Below are 25,362 nucleotides of genomic sequence, written 5' to 3'. Positions count from 1 at the left end.
GTCAGGTCCTGGGGGGGTCCTCCCTGTGATGACCCAGGGCACACAGTTCTTCCAGCCAGTCCCAGCACAAGGGGCAGCCGCGCCCTCGGCAGGCGGATGGGCTTCGTTATCTCTGCCATCTCCTCCTCCTCCCCAGACTCAACTTCCTCATAAACTTTTTTTTACCTTTTTATACTGTATATATTTTTGTAAGCTGTCTCAAATCTTTTAGGGAGTAAATTTGTATACTATTAAATCCATTAACTAATGAATGGTTTCATGGAAACTTTTGATATTATGAATTTTCTTATTTATTCATCTTCCATTTGTATATTTTTTAAAAATTGTGGTAAAATATTACACACCATAAACTTTATCACTGCGACCATTTTTAAGTGCACAGTTCAGTGGCATTAAGTATATTTATAGAAACTCTCTTAATGAACTTCCATGTAAGCCAGTTGCCAGGTTAACTGATCTTTGCTTTGCCTCCGGCCAACTGTCACCCGATGGCCAGGTCTGCCACGGGCTCGGGCTGGGGGTCTTCCCGACGCCCGCACACTTCTGCTTCTGCCAGGCGAGTCATGTTTACATCAGTTTTATTTGTTACTGCGGTTCTGTAATTTAATTGCTTTAAACACATGAAATGTGAGTATCAAAAGAGAGCAGTTTTTATGAAAATGCAGTTGACTTTCAATTTATACATAGCAAGTTACGTTTTTCAGAGTTCTGTGACAAAGCAGTAAGACTTTTGGGAAGACCTCAGGACGGTCCCTGAAACGCAGACAGAAAGAATGTTACTTACTTGCCACCTCCGACATCACAGGATCGAGGGCGCCCTGACAGGGACTGAATCTGGGAAGAAACAACAAAAGCCGGGCTTACTCACTGTAAAGCCAAATTCCAGTTTTTGAAAAGTGTCTCAAGGATCTTGAGCCTCTAGTCAGCGTAAGTGAGAGCCAGCACATGTAAACTGCATCTCAGAGCAGCCATTTACGTTTTCTTTCTTTCTTTTTTTTTTTTAGACACAGGGTCTCACTCTGTCACCTAGGCTGGAGTCTAGTGGTGTGATCATAGCTCACTACAGCCTCGAACTCCTGGGCTCAAGCGATCCTCTCGCCTCAGCCTCCCAAGTAGTTGGGACTACAGGTGCGTGCCACCAAACCCGGCTAATTTTTTTTTCATTACTTGTTTCTTTCTTTCTTTTTTGTTTTGAGATGGAGTCTCACTCTGTTGCCTGGGCGAGTGCCATGGAGTCAGCCTAGCTCACAGCAACTTCAAACTCCTGGGTTTGAGCAATCCTCCTGCCTCAGCCTCCCTAGTAGCTGGGACTACAGGCACACACTAGCACTCCTGTCTAATTTTTCTATTTTTAGTAGAAATGGGGTCTCGCTCTTGCTCAGGCTGGTCCTGAACTCCTGAGCTCAAGCAATCTTCCTGCCTTGGCTTCCTAGAGTGGTAGGATCACAGGCATGAGCCACTGTGCTCGGCTTTTTTCACTCTTTTGGAGATGGGGTCTTGCTATGTTGCCAGGCTGGTCTCAAACTCCATCATTAAGGGCTGGAACAGAGTAACTGTTTTCTCTCAAAGTCGACATAGATTCCCTATGGGAAGAAAGGCCACGTCAAGTACCGTGGGCCCTCCCTCTCTTCCACGTGGGGGAGGTGTACAGAGAGCCTAGGTGGAGGTCAGCTGGCACAATTCTTGATGCAAATACTCAAAGGCTCACAGAAATCACAGTTAAGCAGATGACTGTTTACTGACTCTTGGAGGACTCAGGTCAAATGCCCTTGATTTTAGAAGGGTTATCTGGTATATCAGTAATTCTGAACAGAAGCTGGAGCCTGACAGAAAGTGTTGGCTACAGAGCAGAAAAATCTGCTTATGGCTTGTAATCAGGTTTTAGAGCTTTTAGCAATACGAATAAGATATGGGGGCTTAACAGGTTTTTTGAATGAGTAAATTCATATGAGAATTAGGAGTCAAGAGATCACTGTACTGTTTCATCAGCATAACTGCAATAATTTTTACTTGAAACATCATTTCCTAGCATATTCTTCCTATCTCTGTCCCCAAATTTTCTTCTTTTTCCCCAATTCCTCTTGTTTTCACCTCTGCAAGATTTTTCAATGACCTCTGAAGTGCAAACATTCAGTGACAACAAACAGTTGAGTACTGTTCACCCACCTCCTTGGTCTCCCACAGTTGTTTTGGCAGTGGCTTTGGAACATTTAACAGATTCTCTTCTTTCAACGGGCCAGGGAAAGACACTACTAAAGGGGGGAAAAGCAGCACATTCATTGTGTTAGACGGCAACCATCCTACCAATCTTGGGCCAAACAACCTATCTTTGTAAAAAAAAAAAAAAAAAACAATAACTTAACAAATCAAATGATTTATTTAACACATAAAAATGATTTATTTATGGACTGTCTCCTAGGGAAGGCACTTTGCACATTACTCTAGGGGTTGCAGAGATGAGTGAGACATGGGCTCAAGCTTTGAGGAATTCACAGTCTGGCGGGGGATGAGGGCAACCCGTGAATGACCACTGCTGAAAGGAGAAACCAGCGGAAGCCCAAGAGAGCCGAGGGAACGGTGCTGCCGAAGCGCAAAGGAGACACCAGGAAGGCCCTGAAGCTGGCACTGAAAGACGCCCTTTAGTGACACAGGACAAGGGCACAGGACAAGGGCGTTCCAAGAGAGGGGAAGATAAGACAAAGGGCCCAGAGAGAAAGGAAGTGATGGACAACTACGGAGTAGAGTTGGGAGTGCAGGCTGAGTAAAGGGGAGGGGTGGGAGTTAAAACGTGGAAGGTTGAGGCCAGGTCACGGAGGGCTCTGCGAGCTCGGCACAGGAGAGGATGGAACAAGAGGGGTGAGGAGAGGGCCAAAATGATGGAGGGAGGGTGAAATGAGGGAAGTAAGGAACGGAGAAGAGGACTAGCACATGGAGGACACGGTGGCAGTGAAGCTGCTCGGTAGTGTCCAGGGAGTAGGGCACAGTGAGGAACCAGTCGCCCAGGGGATGTGAAGCCGGGCAGCTGACGGGACCCCTACTGGCTCTTGAATGCCAGAAAACCACCTGGCTTTGTATGAAGGGACCAGTCAAGGGTTTTCTTCTTGAGCACTCTCAGTCATACCAGGTAAAACAAGAATGCTGAGTCACAAAACAAGGGAAGGCCAGCCGACAGGAATGAAGTGATCCGAAGTCAGGAAGGAGATTCAACATTAGAGACACTACTCAGAACTAGGACCACTGTTGGGTTCCAGTGACCACATGAGCTCCACTGTGACTGTCATGACTGTCTTGTCTTAGCCCCACCCAGAATGGCACGGGGACCAAAGGATAATGGACCCCAGAAGGAAGTCACTTAAAACAGGGCCCAAAATTTCAGAGTAAATTCTGAGAAAGGAGTTTGAAACAAAAACTCTAAAATCAGTTTATTTTATCTTCCACTTAATAAAACTTAGGATATAAACCAAGGAGGTTAAAGACCTCTACAAGGAGAACTACAAAACACTGATGAAACAAATCATAGATGACACAAATGGAAAAACATCTCATGCTCATGGATTGTATTAATAGAATCAACACTGTTAAAATGTCCATACTGCCCAAAATGATTTACAGATTCAACACAATCCCCATTAAAATACCAACGTCGTATTTCACAGAGCTAGAAAAAATAATTCTATGCTTCATTTGGAACCAAAAAAAGAATGCGAATAGCAAAAGCAATCTTAAGCAAAAAGAACAAATCTGTAGGTATCACATTACCAGACTTGAAATTATATTTCAAGGGTATAGTAACCAAAATAGCATGGTACTGGTATAAAAGTAGAAACATAGACCAATGGAACAGAATAGAAAACCCAGAAATAAAATCATCTACCTACAACCAACTGATCTTTGACAAAGCAAACAACAACACACACTGGGGAAAGGAAGCCCTATTCAATAAATGGTGCTGGGAAAAAATTTATGACTAAGACCCCAAAGGCAAATACAGGAACAAAAATAAATAAATGGAACTTGATTCAATTAAAAAGCTTCTGCACAGCAAAGGAAATATCAACAGCATAGACAATCTACAGAATGAGAGAAAATATTGACAAACTATATATCCAACAAACGGTTAATATCTAGACTCTACAAAGAACTCAAACAAATCAGCAAGAAAAAAACCAAACCCATTAAAAAGAGGGCAAAAGACATGAACAGAAGTTTTTCAAAAGAAGATAGACAAATGGCCAAGAAACATGAAAAAATGCACATCACCACTAATCATCGGGAAATGCAAATTAAAACTATAATGAGATACCACCTTACCCCATCAGGATGGCTGTGATTACAAAATCAAAAAACAACAGATGCTGACATGGATGCAGAGAGAAAGGAACATGTATACACTGTTGGCAGGACTGCAAATTAGTACAATCTCTATGGACAACAGTATGGCGATTCCTCAAAGAAGTAAATGTAGACTAACTGTTTTACCCAGCAACCTCACTACTGGGTATCTACCCAAAGGAAAATAAGTCATTTTATCAAAAAGACATGTGCACTCGAATGTTTATTGCAGCACAATTCACAATTGCAAAGATGTGGAATCAACCTAAGTGCCCATCAATTCATGAGTGGATTAAGAAAACGTGGTATATATACCATGGAGTACTACTCAGCCATAAAAAGGAATGAAATAACATCTTTTGCAGCAACTTAGATGGAACTGGAGACCATGATCCAAGGTGAAGTATCTCAGGAATGGAAGAACAAACACCACATGTACTCTCTAATAACTGGGAGCTAACTGATGGGCATACACAGGCACAAAGAGATGTAAAGGTCATTGGAAATCAAGAAGAGGGGAGGGGAGAAGGAGGAGGGGTAAAAACTTACTTATTGGGTACAATGAACACTACTTGGGTGATGGGCATACTATTATAAAAGTCCCAACTTAAGCATTATAAAAGGTATCCATGTAACAAAAACATGTGTACCCCCTTAATATTTTGAAACAACAACTTGGGATATAATTGCAATGTGGACTCCTAAAATGGATTAAGTATGGATGGGGGTCCAATTTCTCTGATGGCATGGTAGGAGCATGCATGATACAACACTCTTCACAGTTTACCTTCCCATCACCATCATAACAGTATGGTGTTTATCACCCAGGTGTCTCTTAATCCTGATATTCAAACCACTCTTTTGAAGAGCTTATGTTGTCAATATTCTTGTTGATTTTCTTTTCTTCAAATGTTACCCAGTCTAATTATTAATATATACTCCCTTAGAAATACATGTAAGCTCCATGAAGGCAGAGGCTCTCTGCTGAGGAGCGCTTAAAATAGTGCCCGGTAAATTCTGACCCTACAGCTGACTCTCAACAAACTGGAGGACAAGAAAAATAGGCTTTGAGAGCCTTTACAAACTAGTACAATGGGAGATCAAGAATAAAAACTTGCTCTGAAAGGTACTGCTGGATGCTAGGATACGTTTCAAGGGCTGGGTAAGGTGGCTTCACAACCACTCAGCAGAGGCTGATGATTGGAACATGGTTGGGGCAGACTCCAGTGCCTGAATGGGGACAGTTTTCCACTGTTTTCAGTCTCTTTTCATATCCAAGATTTGTTGGGAATTCTTCAAAGAATTCATTGGGGAATGCAAACAACCTTGAAGCCACTTCTTTATTTCTGTTCTAAAGGATTAGATGTTTCCTGATGTTTTAACTTTTCATGATTCTATTCATGGCCCAAAATGGCTTGCCCAGAAAGGCGTATGCAGCATGACAACAGAGAATTGTGCCTCTGGTGCCAGATGCCCCTCATTTGTCGTATTCCCCATGAGTCTTATCTTTGTGACATATAAACCTAATGTAGTTGTTTATTTTCAGATTTTGAAAATTAAATTCCAGATATATAAAGATTTAGAGAAAAGAAAACAGTGCCTGGTACTGAATGAATAAATGAACTGTGTCAGACCCTCATTTGTCAATGGCTTTGAGTGTCATTTCCACAGACCTCCAATATGATTTTTTTTTTTTTTTTTTGAGACAGAGTCTCACTCTGTTGCCCAGGCTAGAGTGAGTGCCGTGGTGTCAGCCTAGCTCACAGCAACCTCAAACTCCTGGGCTCAAGCGATCCTCCTGTCTCAGCCTCCCGAGTAGCTGGGACTACAGGCATGCACCACCATGCCCGGCTAATTTTTTTTATATATATTTTTTAGCTGTCCATATCATTTCTTTCTATTTTTAGTAGAGATGGGGTCTCGCTCTTGCTCAGGCTGGTCTCGAACTCCTGAGCTCAAACGATCCGCCCACCTCGGCCTCCCAGAGTGCTAGGATTACAGGCGTGAGCCACCGCGCCCGGCCTCCAATATGATTTTAATTGGCTTTATGAAACTCAGCATCTTCTGCAAGATTTTCAATTTCATTTTGCAACAATTTGCATTTTCCTTGCATTGTTTATTTGTATCTGTCAATTACTGACTCACAAAGACTTTCTAAATGGGCAGAGACAAGTGTTGAGGAGGGAAGGATATTGGAATAACTAATTGTTTAAATGATCATTTCATTCATATTTTCACGTGATTACAACGTTTGCTTCCTTGAACAACCTTGTGACCATGGGACTGTGGGGACTTGGATAACAAGGAACCTTTGTAATGTAATCACACATTTCCTTTCTCATGGCCTTGATCACGGCTAGCCTTAATTTTCTAGAGGCCCTCTAAAAAGTAAGCCAATCAGCAGTTGTCAGCGTTTTGGGGAGGGCTGAAAACACAAATATTAATTAATTAAGCTATTGAAAGGTTATATACACTGTAGTTAGCATCCCATTCCAAAACAGGTAGGTAAAACCAGTTCATACCTTCCCCGTGTCCATCATTCTCACCGTCACAGAAACCTGGTGGGAAAGGAAAAAAACACTTTTATGTGGTGCTCTCATTTTCATCTATTCATGAATTAGTAACTCTTTCTGATTTAAAATAGAATTTTGAAAATTCTAAAGCAGCTTTTATACACGGATGTTCACTCAAGGTGCTTTAGCAGTTATAGTAAAAATAGATGTAGCTAATTTGAGTCTACCGTTGGTTCCTATCTACTTTTCTTTTCTTTTAAAATTGTCTCAGTCTTAAATTTTCTTACTATCTCTGTCCTGAGAGAAAAACAATTTTTACAAAGTCTGAGAGCCTCTACTCAAATCACAAAGTAAAGAAGTACAGATGGGAACACTCTTACAAATGCTTCATCATGAGGGTGAGGGCAGGTAACTCCAAAAGTCCACATCTCTGTTTGACTCTTAACCATTGATGTCTCCAGGAACAAACTAGAAGCTCCATGCTGTATGTTGTTACATATATATTTCTTGCACAGTCAAGTTATTTTAAGAAGTAAATATATCTGGAGTCTAAGTCAATTTAAAGGGTATATTCATAAAGTTTTTAAAATCTGACTTAGAATAAGTTCTAGCTGAATGAAGTACTTTTTATCCATAAATTATACTGCAGATGACAAAGTATAGTATTTCCTATTGCTCTGAGCTAAAACTAAAGAATTGTGCCAAGAATGTAATATCTTACCATTCCCTTTGGAGCAATCAAATATAACAAATAAGTTTTCAGTACACAGAATCAGGACAAATTTTTACTCTAAGCCTTTATACTTTGCTCTAAGTTTAGATAAGTTTCTGGCTAAGGTGAACCTACAAGTTAAGCTGATTAGTCTATAAAATTTAAACAAAATGTCTAATAACCATTCATTGAACATGTATCTATTAAGATCCTGCACTAAGTGCTAGCTGGGCCAGGTGAGAAAATAGAATATGGTAGAAGAAATAAAATTTCAGTGGAGCCAGGAGCACTAAGAGGTTGATCTTAGGCACAGTCACAAAGAATTTCTCCCAGGCCCATGGATACAGAATCTAAGTTAGTTACTGAAAACTTAATTTTAGTGCACATCCAGACTACTTGGGTGAGCTTGTTAAAATGCAGACTACGGGGGTCAATCCTCAAAGATTTTGATTCAGAAGGTCTGAGAATTGGCCAACGAATCTACATTTTTAATCATTATCTCAGGAGACTACTGCAGACGGTCCCTGGCCCACTCCTGGGGAGTGGGCTGCAGCTTTCTCAGTGAGTGAGCACATCTAAAGTCGGTGATGTGAACAGGAGGACGTGGGAAAGTGAGGTGCAGAGATACCAGGTGTGGCTCTGCAGCCAGCACTGTCCAAGGAAGAGCAAAGAAGCTTTCGATTTATACTGTGGCTTTCCTGGGACCCTCCTATTGCAAAAAGGCAGGGAACTTGACTATTCTGACCACCAAAAGGTGATTATCCTTTTAAAAATTAAAAGCTAAGTTTTATACAGCAATCTGGTATGGTATGTCAAAGCATCTCTTCGTCATGAAGACACCAATCACTCTTGGTGTAATTACTAAGGCTGACCTGTCCCTGGAACATAAAGACTCAACTGAGGGCCAGCACGTGAAACTGCCTGGGCGGCTGGCGGACACCCTATGTGATATCCCATCAGTGCCACCCTCTCCATCAGACTGGAAGGGAAGGAAGGCTTCATGGAGGAGGTGGCACCTGAGTTAGGCACTGAAGGGTAATGGTAAAATGGTAACAGCAGCCAACGTTACTGTTTGCTTACTATGTGCCGGGTACTTTACGCAGACGATCTCGTGTAGCCCTGACGGTACTGCTGTGAGGTAGGTGCTGTTATCCCCAAGATCACACTGCTAGTAAGTTCTGGGACTAGAATTCTGGCCGTGTGCCTGCAGAATGGCTGTCTTCCTAACCAATTTGCTGTACCTGGGAGGATTTAGACACCTGGAAGTGAAGTTGAAAGGGTGCCCCAGTGCAAGGACAGGAGCAGAAGCAAGAGGGAGAGGAGGGGAGGAGGAGGCAGAGGGGCAGGGAAGGGATGAGGAAGAGAGGGAAGATGTGTTCAACAGGGGCAGGGAGTGCCACCGTCTGGCCGCAGCGCAGGATGGGAGGAGTGGGACACAAGGCTAGGCGGACGGAGGCTACCAGTAGTCTGGCTTGATGTGGGGGATAGAAGGTTCTGGTTAGAGAAGTGACGTGGTTGGAACCAAGCTTCAGAGAGACTGCTCTTGCAGCAGAGGATGAGATGGATTGAAAAGCCTCATGGCAGGGAGACCAAGCAGAAAACTAATACAACAGTCCAGCCAAGAAGGACAAAGTCAGATATTGGCAGCGAGGACAGATCAGAGGCGGATTTGAGACGCGTTGCTCGGCTACTGAATGGAGGTGAGGGGCACGGGCACGAGTGTGACCAAATATAAGTCCCAGGTTTTGCAGTTGGGTGACCAGAAGGATGGTGGTGGTGATAACATTAACGACTTAAGCTAATGTATGATCAAAATATCCAAGCCTGGATTTTTACTATGGATAAAAAAATATCGCAGGATATCACTATGAACAAAGGGTTAAAAAATAAAAAGGAACGAGTTGTGACTGGCTATCTGGAAACAGAGGAAACTAATTTGTATCAGTCCCACAGAGGATGGGACAGCGATGACCAGGGCTGCGTCTGTGTTCCAGGAAACCTCGCAGCCTCAGAGCCACCGAGGGCCGACCTCTCCTAACCAAGCTGCACCGAGGCCGTGTTCCCTCTGCGGCTCCCATGCCTGGCAAAGCTAAAATAACTCCTCGCACTGTCTGGATTTGCTAAGTAAAAGGGAAGACAAGGGGACACTTAGCCAGAGCATACCCTAAAAGAAGCCTCTGGTGTTTCTACCTCCCCCTTCTGGGCCCTTCTGCCATCCAGGTGACACTCTTTTTGTCCTTCTTTAGACCTGGGATGCTGTGCTCCCTGCGGCCTCTCACCCCCATCCACGCAATCAGCAGGCTTACACCCTTCAGGGTTACGTGCATTTTAAACCTTCTCCTTAACTCTGTAGGTCAAAGCTTATTTTGCAGGTGGAAAGGCCACTGAAGTCCAAGACATACCCGCTGCCCCGCTCTGAGAGGAGGAGCTGAGGACCGTAGTCTCCAAAGATGGTGATATTCAGCTTCTACAGCCCTGGGCGTGGGACTGTAACTGCCACGCAGTCTTCTGCCCTCAGCTCTAGACTGCTCCCTGAAAGAGCACGGACCACCCCAGCCTCCTCCTCCACACGCTGGTGGTGAGAGGAGGGCAGCTGGGGACCGGTCTAGGCTATGGGACAGGGCAAATGTCCCAGAGAGCCCTGGTGCTTGCCTGTCTGCATGTATGTGTGAAATGATAATTAAACTGCACGTGCTGCCAGGGAAATGGTCACCATTTCTCTTTATAGAGTCTGGATAATTAACCAAGAGAGAAATTATAAAAATGTTGTTTAGTTATATAAAAGTTTATTTTTGTCATTTATATCAGCTACTCAACATTTATGCCTAATTGTCATGCAACTCAAGAACCATTATGAAAATTACTAAACATGTATCAGACTAATGGCTTTATGTTCTTGGGACACAAAGCTCTGTTCGTGAACGTATCACAGTTTATTGCTTATGTAGTTCAGCCCCGAGCAGATGCTCTCCTATCATCTGCTCACAACAACAAACAGTGGGCTACATCGCTACGCTCAGGACGGATTCCCAGGGAAAGAACAGTTATTACTTCTCTATAGAACCTAGTTCTGGGCTTTAATTATACTTTCCCATCACTTTTTAAATCTTTATTTGGTTGGTCCTATAATAAGAAATACCTTTTTGCAAAGCTAGTTGATATTTTTAAAATCCAAAAGGAAAGAAAATGAACAACTCTAATGAATTACAGGGGGAAAATACATGAAGCTATTTAAAGTAGCTCCCACCAACAAATATAATTCTCCAGAAATAATTCCCATCCTTGGAGACTTGGATAATATTTTAAACACACTGGCTTTCCCATGTAAACACACCCATATTAGGATGTGTTTCTGATTCTGCTCTACTCGCAAGGCAACTGCAGGAGCAGGCACACAGCTCAGACATCCCGGCTGGAGGTCAGCCCACCTTCCGTGGGTGTTAGAGATTGTGACCCAGCATTGCTAACTGCTGATTTGAAGAGGAGAGACCCACCACGCTTATCAAGCCAATCCAGGAACACTTCTTTCTCTCTCTTTTTTTTTTTTTTTGAGACAAAGAGTCTCGCTCTGTTGCCTGGGCTAGAGTGAGTGCGTGGCGTCAGCCTAGCTCACAGCAACCTCAAACTCCTGGGTTCAAGCAATCCTACTGCCTCAGCCTCCTGAGTAGGTGGGACTACAGGCATGTGCCACCACGCCCGGCTAATTTTTTTCTATATATATTTTTAGCTGTCCAGCTAATTTCTTTCTATTTTTAGTAGAAACAGGGGTCTCGCTCTTGCTCAGGCTGGTCTCGAACTCCTGAACTTGAGCGATCCTCCCGTCTCGGCCTCCCACAGTGCTAGGATTACAGGCGTGAGCCACCGCGCCCGGCCTTCTTTCTTTTTTTCTAGCTTTTCTTATCACTCTGTCGACCTGGAACAATATTTATGTTCTTTTGTTTTTCTTATTCATCCTGGTACCTTCTGACATTTCTCACCTCTTCCCTCAGAGGCTACATCACTCTTAGCATGAATACTTCAATTCAGGTAATCACTTTCTTCAGCTACTTTTTTTTTCTTTGCATGTGAGCCTCAAAAACTCCTTGCTTAAATTGCCTATGGTCCCCTTGTTCTCTCTGGGCCTTTGGCCCCTGTTTAGAGCAGTGGAAGCTTTGTGCAGAGGACAGTGCCAATGAAGGAACGGCAGAGGCAGAAACGCAGGGGCTCCGGGGTGACAATCTGTCTGCCCCGCCCCCTCCCTGTCCAGGGGGACTAAGGTCCTGCTGCGCTCACAGGCGGCCCCCCCATTACAGCCCCTGCTTTCTCAAGGTTTTGTTTATATATTCCCGTCTCTACCCATCCTGAAGCCAAACTATTCCCTCTTCCCACACTCTGCTCCTCTAAGCAGTGCGCGGTGGACCCATCTCCAATTCCAACATCATTGCCAACTCTACTCTCATATTCCCATGTGTGGAAACATGGGTAGACGGCCCTAACCCATTCTGAAGGCTCCATACTTTACAAGCAAACTATCATTTAGGCAAATGTAGTTTTCTCCAAATTGTACCAAGGGAACAAATACAGCAACAATTATCATTAAATCCCATCCCCACTATTCGCAAGGAAACAAGACCATGAATGTTCTCCTTGGAAGGAACAGAGACTATTTAGACGTTAAATAGTCCAAAAAGTAAAGAAAAGCAGAAAAGCTGGTAACTTGGCCAAAGATTTATTTATTCCTGTTTCAAGAGCAAACACATAGCCCTTGCTTGTGGACAGGAGCAAAACTGCAGACGGAATGGATAATGCAAGACTGTTGTTCTTTCTAGATTATAAACCCCAGACAGGCAGGCTTGGAATGTGTCTGAATGAATCAACCTCGTTTCACGTGCAGGTTAAGCGCCAGCACGCAGAGTGTGCTTTGGCGAGTGCTCTGCACATGTGGCCCCTGTGTGATTTCTCCCCCTCTCCACCAAACAGGGCTCTTGTGAATCAGGCACGGTGCCAGGGGCTAGAGAGAATGAGACCATTAAGATGCTGCCTTCAAGAAATCTACACGAGCAGAGAAGGGAAAGCACATCCACGTAAAAAGCAGTCAAGTGTCGCAGGTGCTAAGATAGCTGTCTGCAGGTAGGAGCTGTGCAATGTTAGAAGGACACGGGTAATTCTGAGCTGAGGAGAAAGGTCAAAGATGGCTCCACATGCCGGGCGCGGTGGCTCACGCCTGTAATCCCAGCACTCTGGGAGGTCGAGGTGGGGAGGATTGCTGGAGCTCAGGACTTCGAGACCAGCCTGAGCAAGAGCGAGACCCCGTCTCTACTAAAAATAGAAAGAAATTAGCCAAACAACTAGAAATAGAAAAAATTAGCCAGGCATGGTGGTGCATGCCTGTAGTCCCACCTACCCGGGAGGCTGAGACAGGAGGATTGCTTGAGCCCAGGAGTTTGAGGTTGCTGTGAGCTAGGCTGATACCATAGCACTCTATCACAGGCAAGAAAGTGAGACTGTGTCTCAAAAAAAAAAAAAAAAAGAAAGAAAGAAAAGAAAAAAAAAAGGATGGCTCCACAAATGTGGGTGCACATGCTGAGGCTTGCGGCTCGAGAGGGGTTTGCCCAGGAGGCCAGGCGTGAGCTAAGAGAGGATGCAATGGGAACAGGATGGAACACTAGGAGAACTCAGAGTGGTCTACACCGACTTGGGGAGTGAGGCAGGGGAACAGGGAGAGAAGGGAGAGAGGTGGGCAGGGGCCAGATCCGGGGCTTGTGTCGTGCTAAAATGGGAGATTTGGACTTTTTCTTCCAGAGGGGAGCAGGTGGCATGGAGGGATTTGAGCAGGAGAGTAAGACGATCAGATTAGGGTTCAGTCTGTGGACATACCAACCTGAACGCGTCTGATCTCATCTGGTCTCAGCAGCTAAGCAGGGTTGGATCTGGTCAGTACTTGGAAGGGAGACTGGGGCTCACTCTGGGAGCAGATAGTGCGAGGTGGCGTGAGTATGCCTCTTCCCCTTCCTGGTCACTCGTGGCCTCTCCCCACCCTTGTACTCACGCTGGCCCAAGGGAGGCAGAGTGGCGATCTGACCAGCAGAAGGGGAATGAGCGAGCAGGCGATGTTCAGCTCCAATCCAGCTCCCTCCTCCTCCCAGGGCGTGCCTTCCCTCGGAGGGTGGTCACCTGCTCTGTCCTTCCTGTCCCAGTCCTACTTGACTACTCCTCCCAGGGGGCCACCCCGGCCAGGGCTGCTGGCCACTCGCAGAGTCTGCCTCATTCTGGGGTTCAGCTGTAACAGGCCCACGGATCCACAGAGAGAAGCCACTTCCTCAACCTGGTCTCATCAGCAGTAAAGGTGATACTTAGCTCCATCTGTTACATCTGGTTTTAGTTCTCAGTTTGTTCAGATCCTGGGTGGGAAAAGAGGCCCTGCAGAGAGCCCAGCATAAAATTGGATCGAAGGGCTATAAGACTGCAGAAAGCAGGAGAGCAGTTAGGAAGTTATCGTCAGAGTCCACGCAGAAGACGATAAGCGCCCAGAAAAGGGCCAGTGCTGGGGGGAAAGGAGGAAGCGCAAGGGCCAAGAGACACCAACAAGGGAGACTGTGCCATGGGGGCAGCAGGGCGAGGCACGTGCCACCCGCACCCCATCCTGACTGCGTCATGCACACACACGCACCTCCCCTGCCGGGAGCTTCTCCTCCGAAGACCTCCCGGCTGGGGAGGTGCGTGCACCGTTCACGCTTTCCTCTCTCAGTTCCTACAGGACAGAATGAGAAAGCACAGCCGCTGTGAGCAGGGGGCCTGTGCGTCTTACCCATGTATGGGGCAGGCCAGGCTGACTGGCCCCCTCCTCCATAGGGGTCCTGGGGCTTGGTGCTCAGAGCACTCGTGTGAAGAGCAGAATCAGAATTGGTCCTAAGGAGGGGAGGAGAGAGTCTGGCTGAACATCCATTTTTCCTTAGTGAACACGCAATACTCTTTGCTGAATATTTCCAACAGGAAAGAAGGCAAGAATAATCAATTTACAATCACCCGTAAAATGAGGGGTTAGGACCTACCTGAAGTTCCTTACATCAGTAACAGCCTCTGAGAATTGCCCACGCCCCAAAAGGCTTTAATTTGTACTCTATAGGCGTGTACTTTGGAGCTGACAGCACGGTGATCTGGTTCCAGAAGGCAGGCCTTGCATTCACGGCCTCCCTCTGAGACCTTACTACGCTTCGCAAGTCAGAAGGCGGCTGTGACCGGTATAACCCGTGGCTGCACTAGGAGAACAATGTTCCTAGAGCAGTGCTCCTCAAACCCTTTCAGGCAGTACGCAAGGTCAGGACTATCTTCAAAATAATGCTAAACGTCCTTTGCCTTTTCACCTTTGCACTCCCCCAGCACGGTGGGGTCTCCCAGCGGCAGGGGCAAGGACCCCACTGCTGTCAAGAGATTTGCAAAAGGTACAACAATGCCACTGTTTGCAGTAAGTTTTTTTTTTGTTTTGCAATATATAATTATGTTTCTTTTTAAAAAGATATTAGTTATGTTCAATGTTTATTATTGCTATTTTTAAATGCATTAAGTATGTTTTAAAATGTTTTCAATTTAATTTCTAATATCAATAGATACATATTGGTAGACACATAAACAAATGCTCTTTGAGGGCTTCAGTGATTTTTTGAGGGTGTAAAGTGGTCTTAAGAGAAAAGTTCGGGAACCTCTGATCCCTTGCAAATTTCCAAAATTCTTCCAGATAGCTCCAATTTATACATAGCCTTGGCTCCAAGAGATGACTATTTATTTATCTCATCTGAGGGTCAAACTTTCTGCCATAAAAAGGACTTATGAGCAACTTCAAATTAGCCCAAAATGCTACATTGCAGTCTGTTACAGGAGAGAGACTCAGGTGGCTATTAAGCCATATGGCTTCAGCTGAGGGATGTAGCAGACAAAGTAAGAGAATCTATGTGGTGCAACAGGAGGAGTGTGGCCTCTGGAATCAGAGAGAACTGGGTTCAGACTCCAGACCTTTATCCATTCAAAGAGATTGAAGAGACTCCCAATCAAATGCAGAGAGACACCTGGGAAAATCTGACTACAGACTGGATATTAAATCGTATTAAGGAATTATTTTTAATTTTAAGTGTAATAATGGCATTGTGGTTATGTTTTTTTTTTTCCTTTATTTCTCTTTCCCTCATGATACCTGTGCAAAGGTTATGTTTTTTTAAAAAAGTAAGAAGGTCATCAGCCTTATACTGTTAGCGATATTTACAGATGAGATACTGTATCCAGCCAGGCGGACCTGGGGGAGAACAGGACTGGCAGGGCTCTGGGGAGGATCCAAGCTGAGGACGGGCACAGGGGCCTCTTGCAAGTCTTCCCTTTGTGTATGTTTCACATTCCCCACTATTAAAAAGGTGGGTTTTTGTTTGTTTGTTTTTTGTTTTTTTAAATCCAGTCCCTTCACATATTAGCTAACGGATCCTGGACAAGTCATCTAACTCTTAGAACAGAAAATAATACTCATTCTTGTAGGGTGCTGTCAGGATTGAAACAAATAACCTAGGTAGAACTCTCCCTCCTGGAGTCTGGCCCAAAGTGATCACGACAAAAGTTGATGTTTACTGAACACTTGTGCTTCCCATGTATTATCTTAGTCAATTCTCACAACCATCCCACGATATAGGTACAATTATTTCCATTTTTCACATGAATAAACTGAGGCATCCAGAAGTTAAATGATCTGCTCAAGGTCACACAGTGAGAGGCAAACCCTGGTAGTCCCGCTCCAGACCTCATGTTCTGCGCTGTCCCCTGTGGACACTCAATAACTGGGAGGGTTGGTTTTTTAACACTTCATATGAACACAGCGGACATAAATACACTCTAACCACCGGATAATATGTGAAGAGTATCAGGACAACCAAACTGCTCGGTCTCCTTTAAGATCTACTTCTAGGAAACAGCCCGGGTACCTGTTAAGTGCAGACGTCAGCCTGAACCCAGGGTGCTTTTCTTCTTTCCAAGGAGGCTGCTGCCTTTAAGAACCGGAACAACATAAAAGGAAAAGCAGTTCAACCCCAGGGAGCAAAGGAGAGCCCCAGGCCCCTCCCGTACACCCTGAGAGGCACTCAGAAACGCCCGCGCCCGCGCTCACAGTGCTCACCACTGCTAAACTGTTAATTGTTCCTCTGATCTCCAGGCTAAAAACTAGCACAAATCCACAAGAACAAGATTAACCAGCAGGCCATAAGGAATCAAGGAAAGGGCAAACAAGCCCCTTTGAATCCCTTTTGAAACTGTTCAAATCTATGATCGACTCCTCTCCAGGGGCTGTAAGGTCTTACTCCAGACGTGTAAACAGTGACCCCTCATCACGTACCCTGAGTGTGTGTGTGGGGGGGGGGGCTTGGCAATCTTGGATGCAAACATTTTGCATTCCTGTATGGATGGCCATGAAGAGGAATGTACTTGCTACAGCTACCCAGGTTATGAAAATATTAATCTGACCAATCCTCATGCTCTGGAAAGCATAAGACATTTTATTCTTGGATCTACATAATATCAGTTTGGATATGCCTTTTTCTGATTTAAAATAAGAGATTGTATTTATCCTACAGTCTCTGGTCCCTAGATTCTCGAGGGTAGTTGAAAACCCACTTGAGGTAGAGGCCGGTTGTTACCATCCTTATCCCAAGATCCAGACCATATTATTCATAGTAAGTGCCAGTCAGATTCCCAGTGGACAGAGAGTAGATCTCGACCCAGAGAGATAAATATTTTTGATATGTACATTTGAACTGCCTCCCAAATCTGACTTGGTGGTCTGAAAATGATAACACAAATGGACGCAGCAGTCTTTTTCAGTTAATTTTCTATTCTGTCGTCTCCTATATTGGGTACAAAAATACTCAGAGAGACCCTAAATCAAATATACCATGCAAATTACCATTTCAAGAGTGTTTCATTCCTTTCAGCAGCTTACTAAGACACCCTGAGAGAAGGCACTTAGTCGTCCATATCTCAAACATAAGACTACCAGAGTATTCTGTTGGTAAATGTATTACAAATTTGTTTCTGTTTTGTTTTAAATATGAAGATCTAGATTTATTTAAATAATTTTTCATCCTAGACTTCTATATAAGCTTGTAATTATATATAGAAAGACGTAAGGTTTTTTTTGTTTTTTTTTTTTTAGAGATGGAGTCTCACTACGTTGTCCAGGCAGGAGTGCAGTGGCTATTCACAGGTGTGATTATAGCACACCGCAGCCTCCAACTCCTGGCCTCAAGTAACCCCCCTACTAAAATCAGACTTAAGTTTTATAAGAGAAAATAAGATTCTATGCTTTCTGTCATAAATTTCTAAAACAACATTCAAGGTGGGTAAAATAAAGTGAAACCATCTAAAAAAAACACATGCCCATCATCTCATTTAAAATATGGCTTACCTCGGCCAACTCTCATCCAGGGCCTGCGAGGAGTAATTGGCTCCAAAAGTACTACCATCAAAGTGGAATTTTTAATAAAGGAAAAGTAAGAATTAACAAAGCTGAAGCAGAATTAAGAAGGTGGACTCACAGAGTTAAACTGAGCCTTTGGGCTCTTATCTTTCTCTCTCCACCTGACGGTTCTTCCTCCAAGCTTTCTCTTATCAACTTCCTCTAGGACAGTCTATTCCTCTGTCTTCTAACCAGTGTGGTCTCTGCATGACTCACATGGAATGTTTCTCATTGTTTTTGCCTGCCCAGCATCTTTTGCTTTCAAGAACGTCTCCACTCCCACTCCAGACCTGGTGAGGCTGTCATTCCTCCCTGTCTCATGGGGGGACTCAGGCCCGGTATCCTAGTCAAAGCACTTCATCCCCGTGGAAACAGTGACTCTTCGGGGATGGGATCATGACCCAAGCAGGACCAAGGAGAGTGCTTTTGAGAGGAACAAAAGGAGTGCCCGACTGAGGCTGTGAGCCTGCGGGCCACGTGAGCCTGGTGTCTCCCATCAGAGAAAGCCTGTCTACACGTGAAGTCAGCACAGAGTGGCACCACAGAGATACAGTCTCAATGCTATTGTATGACCTCTTAGATCTAGCCTTGGGCTTCCAGTGACATAAGCCAATAAATGTCCTGTTCTCAAGTTAAGGTGGGTTCCTGGTACTTATAACCCAAAAAGAACCGCACTGGATTTATGGAGAAATGTAAACTGCCCAATGTTCCAGTGTTGTCAGGGGCTGTTTCATAAATTCTGTATCATTCCCTGGGTACAGCATGCCTTAGAACATATTCCAGATGCGCGGGGAACCCAGTGTGATGCTGTGCTGCTATACACACTGAGCACCGGATAGCTGTTTTCTTTTTTTAATTAATGAATTATTTAATTTTTGGAGACACGGTCTTGCTCTGTCGCCCAGGCTGGAGTACAGTGGTGCAATCATAGCTCACTGCAGCCTCTAACTCCAGGGTCCAAGTAATCCTCCTGCCTCAGCCTCCCGAGTAGCTGGGACTACAGGAGTGCACTATTTTCATTAATTTAGTTAACTGCATCCATAGAATAGTCTTCTTAAGACTATGGTCATATTATTCTCCTGCTAAGAAATCTTCAGTCATTCTCCTCAGCCTAAAAGGTGAAATCAAACTTTACTGGCTTGGTAATCGTGGTGCTCCACAGCCTGGCCACAGTGCTTCCTTCTGCTCCTGTCTTCACTCCAGCCGTCTGAGTTCCACAAACCTGCGGTATTTTCCTGCCTCTAACCCAGTGCCAATGCCATTTCCCCCTCGTCCCTCCCACGGGAACACAGGCTTCTAGAAGGCTGGCTCACCTCCTTACCACCCCCACCAAAACACGCCCATTCTCTGTCTCCCGAATCACTGACTGGATGAAATACGAATTTGGCAGTTACCAATAATTTTTGATCCCAAACCTTTATTTCTTAAGGTAGAAATAATAAAGAAGATACCTAAATGACAGAAATTTGGAAATGGATATCTAAGCACCTACTACGTGCCAGGCCCGTGCTGAGTGAGTTCACAGCCTCATTTAATCTTAATAATCCTGGGAGGCAGATGATATTACCCCCATTTTACAGCTGAAGAAACTGAGGCTCAGTCCTAGAAGAGTTGAGAAACCTGTCGCAGCTGGTGTGGCAGATCAGGGGTCGAACCCACAGCTCCCTGACTCCAAGCCAGGAGCTCCCACTAAGCTACGCTGCCTCTCAGGACACAGCGCACTAACACCCAGGGCCCTCGGAAACAGAAAACATGGAGCTTCCTGGGAGGAAGGATGGCAACTGCAAAGAAGGTGTTACCTGCTTGGGCTCAGGAGGAAACGGGAGGCTTGATGGAGAGGCCTGGGCTGGGCATCTCCAGTGAGCACAGATCGGGGAATCAGGGGAATGTGGGCTCTCGTGGGTTCGTCACGATTTAGTGTGAAACGTTTTCTTTGTCAGGAGAGGATCAGGATTGCAAGTTTCATCCTCTATGGATTAGTTTTCCTTCACATGTCTCATTATTTTATTTCTTAATCTGATCCTGAATCAATACAATTAAAGAGATATTTTCAAGAGAGAGACATTTCTTCAACATTAATGATGAGGCTTAAAGTATGTGAAGTGCAGATGAGAACAGACCGGGGAGGAGACCGGGGAGGAAAAGTTGATGAAGACCACAGTGAGAGAGGAAGCACAGCAGTGTGCTAGCTGGCAAAGCCATCAGGGAAGAGACGTCAAGTCTCACGACCTGTGGTTCTCTGCCTTTCTCTCTTCTGCAGGGTTTGACGCATCTATGTCTAGAAAAGCTGAATTTCATGAAGCAGAAGTTCACCATTTTTCTCAGCAGGCTGCCATCTTTACTAAGTCCAATTACACAGCTCTGGCAACAGAGCAGAATGCAGTGGTGTGACAGAAATGTAATGGTCAAACATTGCTTGTTTCAGTGTTGAGGTGTAAGTCAGCATTTTAACCTTCTGGATATTAACAACATGAAAATATAATAAATTCCTGAAATTTCTGGCATAATTAAGCTGAGAAAAAGTTAAAGATATGACCTCTGAGCTCTCTTAATGCTCACTGTCTCATCTAATTTAATGGATATTTTAAAACCAAGAACTGTGGGCACGAAAAGAACCCCTTATAAATTTACAGTTAAAAGCAACACAAGGAAAACCTGGAAAAGGTTTATATGTTTTTTCGAGGAGTTCAGAAAACTTCATTCAGGTGGCTTTGGTTACCCCATAACACTGACAGGCCCTACAGAACAACCTACAGACAGAGAAAACGCCCTTATTTGTAAACCTGAATTTACCATTTAATTCAACAAACATTTCTGGTTGCCTGCGGGGGGCCTGCACACAGCAGAAGGGAAGCACAGGCCGCTGGGCTGTTAACACACCACACTCCTCCTCCTCTGTCACTTCCTTCATTAGTTAAGCTTAGTTAAGCCTTTGGCTCGAGGAGTATTTCCACATTACAAAGGAGGCTTGGAGAAAACACAAAAGGAGTATCCTATGAAAAGGATAAACTAAGAAGAGGTAGCTGCAGTGGATGGAAATAGAAACTAAAGTTTAAAAAACATCCCCACACTGTCATAGACCTCTGTTTACCCCTCTGTGCACTCCTTGCAGCCCCTTTGCCATCTCCCCTCCTTTTCCTTCCCTCCTGATGTCCCCTGGGGTCCTGTGGCTGCACAGCCTCAGCCCCATCTGCTCCCATTGCTCTCAGAGGGACAGGACAGGGAGGAGGACTCAGAACCACGGGGCACCAGGCAGAGCGGGAGCAGGGGCAGGCTGGGGACTCTGGGCGCAGAGGCTTTGGGAGGTGCTTCCTAGGAGCCTCTGGGCCTGTCTCCCTGGAGGAGAACCCCTGTCCTCTAGGCTCACCTTGGCCAACCCCACCCTTGCCTTGGCTCTAACTGCCACCCACAGTCCAGTAACTCACAAACTCATCCCTCCAGCTCCCAACAGTTCTCGTGAACTCCAAGCGCGTATTTCCAGCTGCCTAGTGGGTTCCCCGGATACCCCAAATTCCACCTAAAATCTAACTAATCACCCCTCACCTTCTCCTGCCCGCATCTGTTCCTTTTCTTATGGTCCATCTTATTTAATGAGGGCACCATCCACCTAGATGCTCAAGTTAGGATCTCAGAGTGATCCCAGCCTGTTCCCTCTCTCCCCGTGTGTCCCTGCAGGTCTGTGGAGGAAAATCCTCCTCCTCCAGTCACTGCCTCGATCCATCAACTGGGGAGACCTACTCCGCTCAAGTGGGGGTGTTGGAGGGAACAGCTCTTACTCTTCCCCAAAGGAAGGGGAGTAGCTCTTCTTTCTGTTGATAAGAGAGGACATCTGTTGGCCCATTTACCAGTGGGTGGGGTTACTGAGCCACAGAAGCTGAAAACAAGTTCCACCCTGTCTCGTTTCTTTTTTTTTTTTTGTGCTGCCTGACTGGCGGCAGGGTGAGCAGGGCCAGGGTTCTTCTCTTGGCTTCCTGTCCCCATGTGGTGAGTGCACCTGGGCAGGGCTCAGGAACTGCCTTCTAGCGGCAGCCTGGAGGCCGGTCATTTTCTCTCCTACCCTCTGGAACTCTGTGTTCTGCCAGGGACACAGTTTGTGGGGCAGGCCTGTGACCTTCCATGCAGCTGGTGGGGTAAGCAGACTCCGAGTCTGCTTAATAGAACCCAACTACCAAGACACGTTCCAGAGTCAGATTTGATATAGAAAACTGGCCACAATTTGGTTCCTTCCTGATTTCTCAGCCATGTCTTCCTCTCGTCCCTTTACCTCAATTACATCCCACTAGGATCCGTCTTACAGTGGGACCTGTCCGAGGCCTGCATCTTCCTGTTTCCCTCGGCACATGAGTGGCAAGCAGGTTGCACGTGGAGTTTTGCAGCCAGAGTATCTTTCCCTTAAAACTCTAAAGACCAATGTTTCCTTCTCCTCAAGATGACACGAGTATTACGAAAAAGTTGGGTTTTGTGATCACACAAGCTTTGGAAACCCTGGATTAAAGATACGAACTTTCTTAACTGCCAGGCTTCTCAGAGCGCTAATACACACTGTGAACGTACACTGTGAGGCTCCAAGAGGGGACAGAGAGTGTGGCGTTTATCAAATTTAATAGGCCATGCATTTCAAAGAAACAGTGTCCTAAAATTTTCATCTCATTGTGATGAAAAGAATCAAAGCAAGGCCCACCCCAGAGAGGAGAATCATTCCTAACTCCGGCAGGTGTGAAGGCATCTCTTCACGCCTGTTCATACTAGTTAACTCTAAATTTTGTTGGGAAACTTTCTAAACATGTTTTTCTCCCTTTCAAAAAATACTTCTCCTTTAGAAGAAGGTATTTTCTATGATTCTTCGGCATGTCCCCTGTTTCTCAATGTATTACCTACAGGTCTGAGAAAGTACTCCTTCATTTGCTGTGAATTTATATTAATAGTTTAGAAATTCAACAAGATGGTGTTTGAGACACAGCACATCTGCTGCCCTTGACTAAGGAGTGAGAAGGGCTGCCACAGACCGGGCAGCTGCAGAAAGGTAGAGAAGCTTCTGTTCCGAGTGCTCGAGCCCAAGCCCCCAGCCGGGAGCAAGCTCTGCAGGCACCTCTCCGCTGCCCGCCCGGGGCCTGGCCAGGCAGTGCCCTGGTCTTTGCTCGTGGTGCCACCCATGCGACAGCCAAGTCCACTGCACTAGCCTTCTCTGCAGTGTGGCCACCCACCGCAGAAGGAATCTCCTGTGCCAGAGCCCTGCTTGTTGTGGCTGCCCACGCGGGGAGGAAGCTGGAATATCTGTGGAACAATGTTCATTTTATCTGAGGTTCTATCATACGACTGAACCTTGTCTAAGCCAGTTTGTCCATCCTAAAATAACACTCCAACCAAGAAACAGCTGTAATAAGGGTCCTGAATACATTTTTTTCTTTTTGTTCTAAAAAGATTCAAGCCAGTTTTCATACTTTCAAATGATGAAATGTCATTAAAAAGGTAATGGATAAATGTACAAAGCAACAATTTTCAGTGACTTATTTTGCAACCAACAGGATGCAGGCCATGAAAGCAAAGATGGAATCACAGCCCTCCTCCTCCAAATTCTCCTGAGTAGATTAACACCTTCACTATAAAATCATCCCTTGTTTATGTTTCACTAGGAGCTCCCGGACCCTTGATTCCACAGAAGAGACTGCTTCATCCATGGGCAACTCTGGGCTAAAAAACTGTCTTTGAATCAGCAGATGTCCGGTCCTAGGAACCCAATTAGGGGCTCATGATCAGTGACTCAGACTCCTACAGTCTGATGAGCAACTTTAATTTATCTGTATATTAATTTGGTTTTTGCTTCTCCTTCCCTTAGGATTTGACTAGATTTGTGGATGCTCACACAAGTGGACCCATGTACAGAGTCAGCTTAGACCCCAGAATACATTACCTGCAAAGAAACAGGGTCCCCTGAACACCTGGTATAGTCTCCCTTTCTGGGACTTTGCACATTCTCTTCCATCTGCCTGGAACATACCCTCCCAACTACTTTCCTCTCTTATATATCACTTGCTACCTACCATCTGAATTACTTTTTTGCCTGTTTGCTGTCTGTCTTCTCCCACAGGACTGCAAACTCAAGAAAGCAGGGACTCTGTCTCCCTAATTCATCACCAGGTCCCTAGTGCTTGGGTCGGCCCCTGGCACAGAGAGGGGCTCTGTAAATATCTGCTGAATGACCACATTATGCCATTACTTCTTATCCTTCACGCCTTAAATTTTGCCCAAGGACACCTTTTCTGTTTCTCCGAGACTGGTTGAGGTCGCACCTCTGATGTGCTCACGCAGGCCCTGCGATGCCTCAGCCACAGATGCCACACCGTGCTGTGGCCGCTTGTCTGCTAAGCCGCCTCGCCCACTGAACTACAAGCAGCTTAAGGGCAGGGGCTGTGTTCACAGTGTCTAAAATGGTGCCTGATCACTAGTAGATACTTAACAAAATTTTTAAGGAATTAATATTCTCTTCTTCCTCTTTTCTTCAATTCCCTCCTCTTCTGTTCCTTTGGTTAATAAAGCTATGTATACACAACATATTTAGACTATACTTGCTTCAAAAAGTATTTGAGATGGCCATATATACACATATACATATAATGTATCATATACAGATATGAGAGCACTGACAGGAGAAAGCGGCAATTGAGAAATTAAATATATATGTATATATATAGTTAAATCAAGCAAAGAAACACTCGAAGTATTTAGCTTGAAAATTCCCAGCAATGTGGACAAAGACGTGACGTGCTACCCACCCCCACACGTGCAAATGAGGGAAGAATTGCCTCAATTCCCTCTTACCCTTTTCATTCTATGTTAAAGTTATCAGACATTCCAGAAAAGAATTCTCAAGATCATTTCCCACTTTTACTTTCCCTCATAATGGCCACATAATATACGAAACTAGCCCGGGTACCTCTGTGGCCCACATGTGGTGTGTCCCTGAGGGCGAGAGAGGGGAGACACAAACATCCCCTGGTGTTACTGTCCTTGCCTCCACATAGATTAAATACGGGCCTGACCTGGACTGAATCCAGGATCCTACATCCACAGCAGTGGAATCCTGGGCAAGTCAAGGTACTCTGAAACTCAGTTTCCTCATCAGAAAATGGGGGTTAAAAAAATAAAGGACTCAGTGATTTCTGAGGACTAAACGACATACAGATTACCCAGCACAGTGCCTGGCACGGGTAGGTGCTCCGTAAACATGAGTGCCCTCCCCCACTTCCTGGTTTCTAGGCTCTGAAGCCAGCTCTGCCCTCACTGCCAGGAACTCAGCTCTCCGCGGTGAGACTCACCCCGCCTTTCTTCTCCTCCCACCA

At 45.1% G+C, this 25,362-nt stretch overlaps 1 protein-coding gene across 2 annotated transcripts in view; it reads right to left on the bottom strand.

The window, feature by feature from the left end:
* The window catches only part of CRTC3 (CREB regulated transcription coactivator 3), a 94,116-nt gene that overhangs the window by 17,705 nt on the left and 51,049 nt on the right, over window positions 1-25,362 (bottom strand). For both annotated transcript variants that reach the window (XM_069466586.1, XM_069466587.1), the window contains exons 4-9: window positions 17,972-18,033; window positions 16,497-16,559; window positions 14,345-14,445; window positions 6,855-6,890; window positions 2,167-2,252; window positions 785-834 (exon numbers count right to left, since the gene is read on the bottom strand). In XM_069466586.1, the coding sequence (XP_069322687.1) occupies window positions 785-834; window positions 2,167-2,252; window positions 6,855-6,890; window positions 14,345-14,445; window positions 16,497-16,559; window positions 17,972-18,033 (398 nt within the window). The remainder of the gene's footprint in view (window positions 1-784; window positions 835-2,166; window positions 2,253-6,854; window positions 6,891-14,344; window positions 14,446-16,496; window positions 16,560-17,971; window positions 18,034-25,362) is intronic.

Source organism: Eulemur rufifrons, chromosome 3, assembly GCF_041146395.1.
Source record: "Eulemur rufifrons isolate Redbay chromosome 3, OSU_ERuf_1, whole genome shotgun sequence".
NCBI lineage: Eukaryota > Metazoa > Chordata > Mammalia > Primates > Lemuridae > Eulemur > Eulemur rufifrons.
Note: the sequence above shows the minus strand (reverse complement) of the source record. Positions and strands in the feature narration are given on the sequence as shown.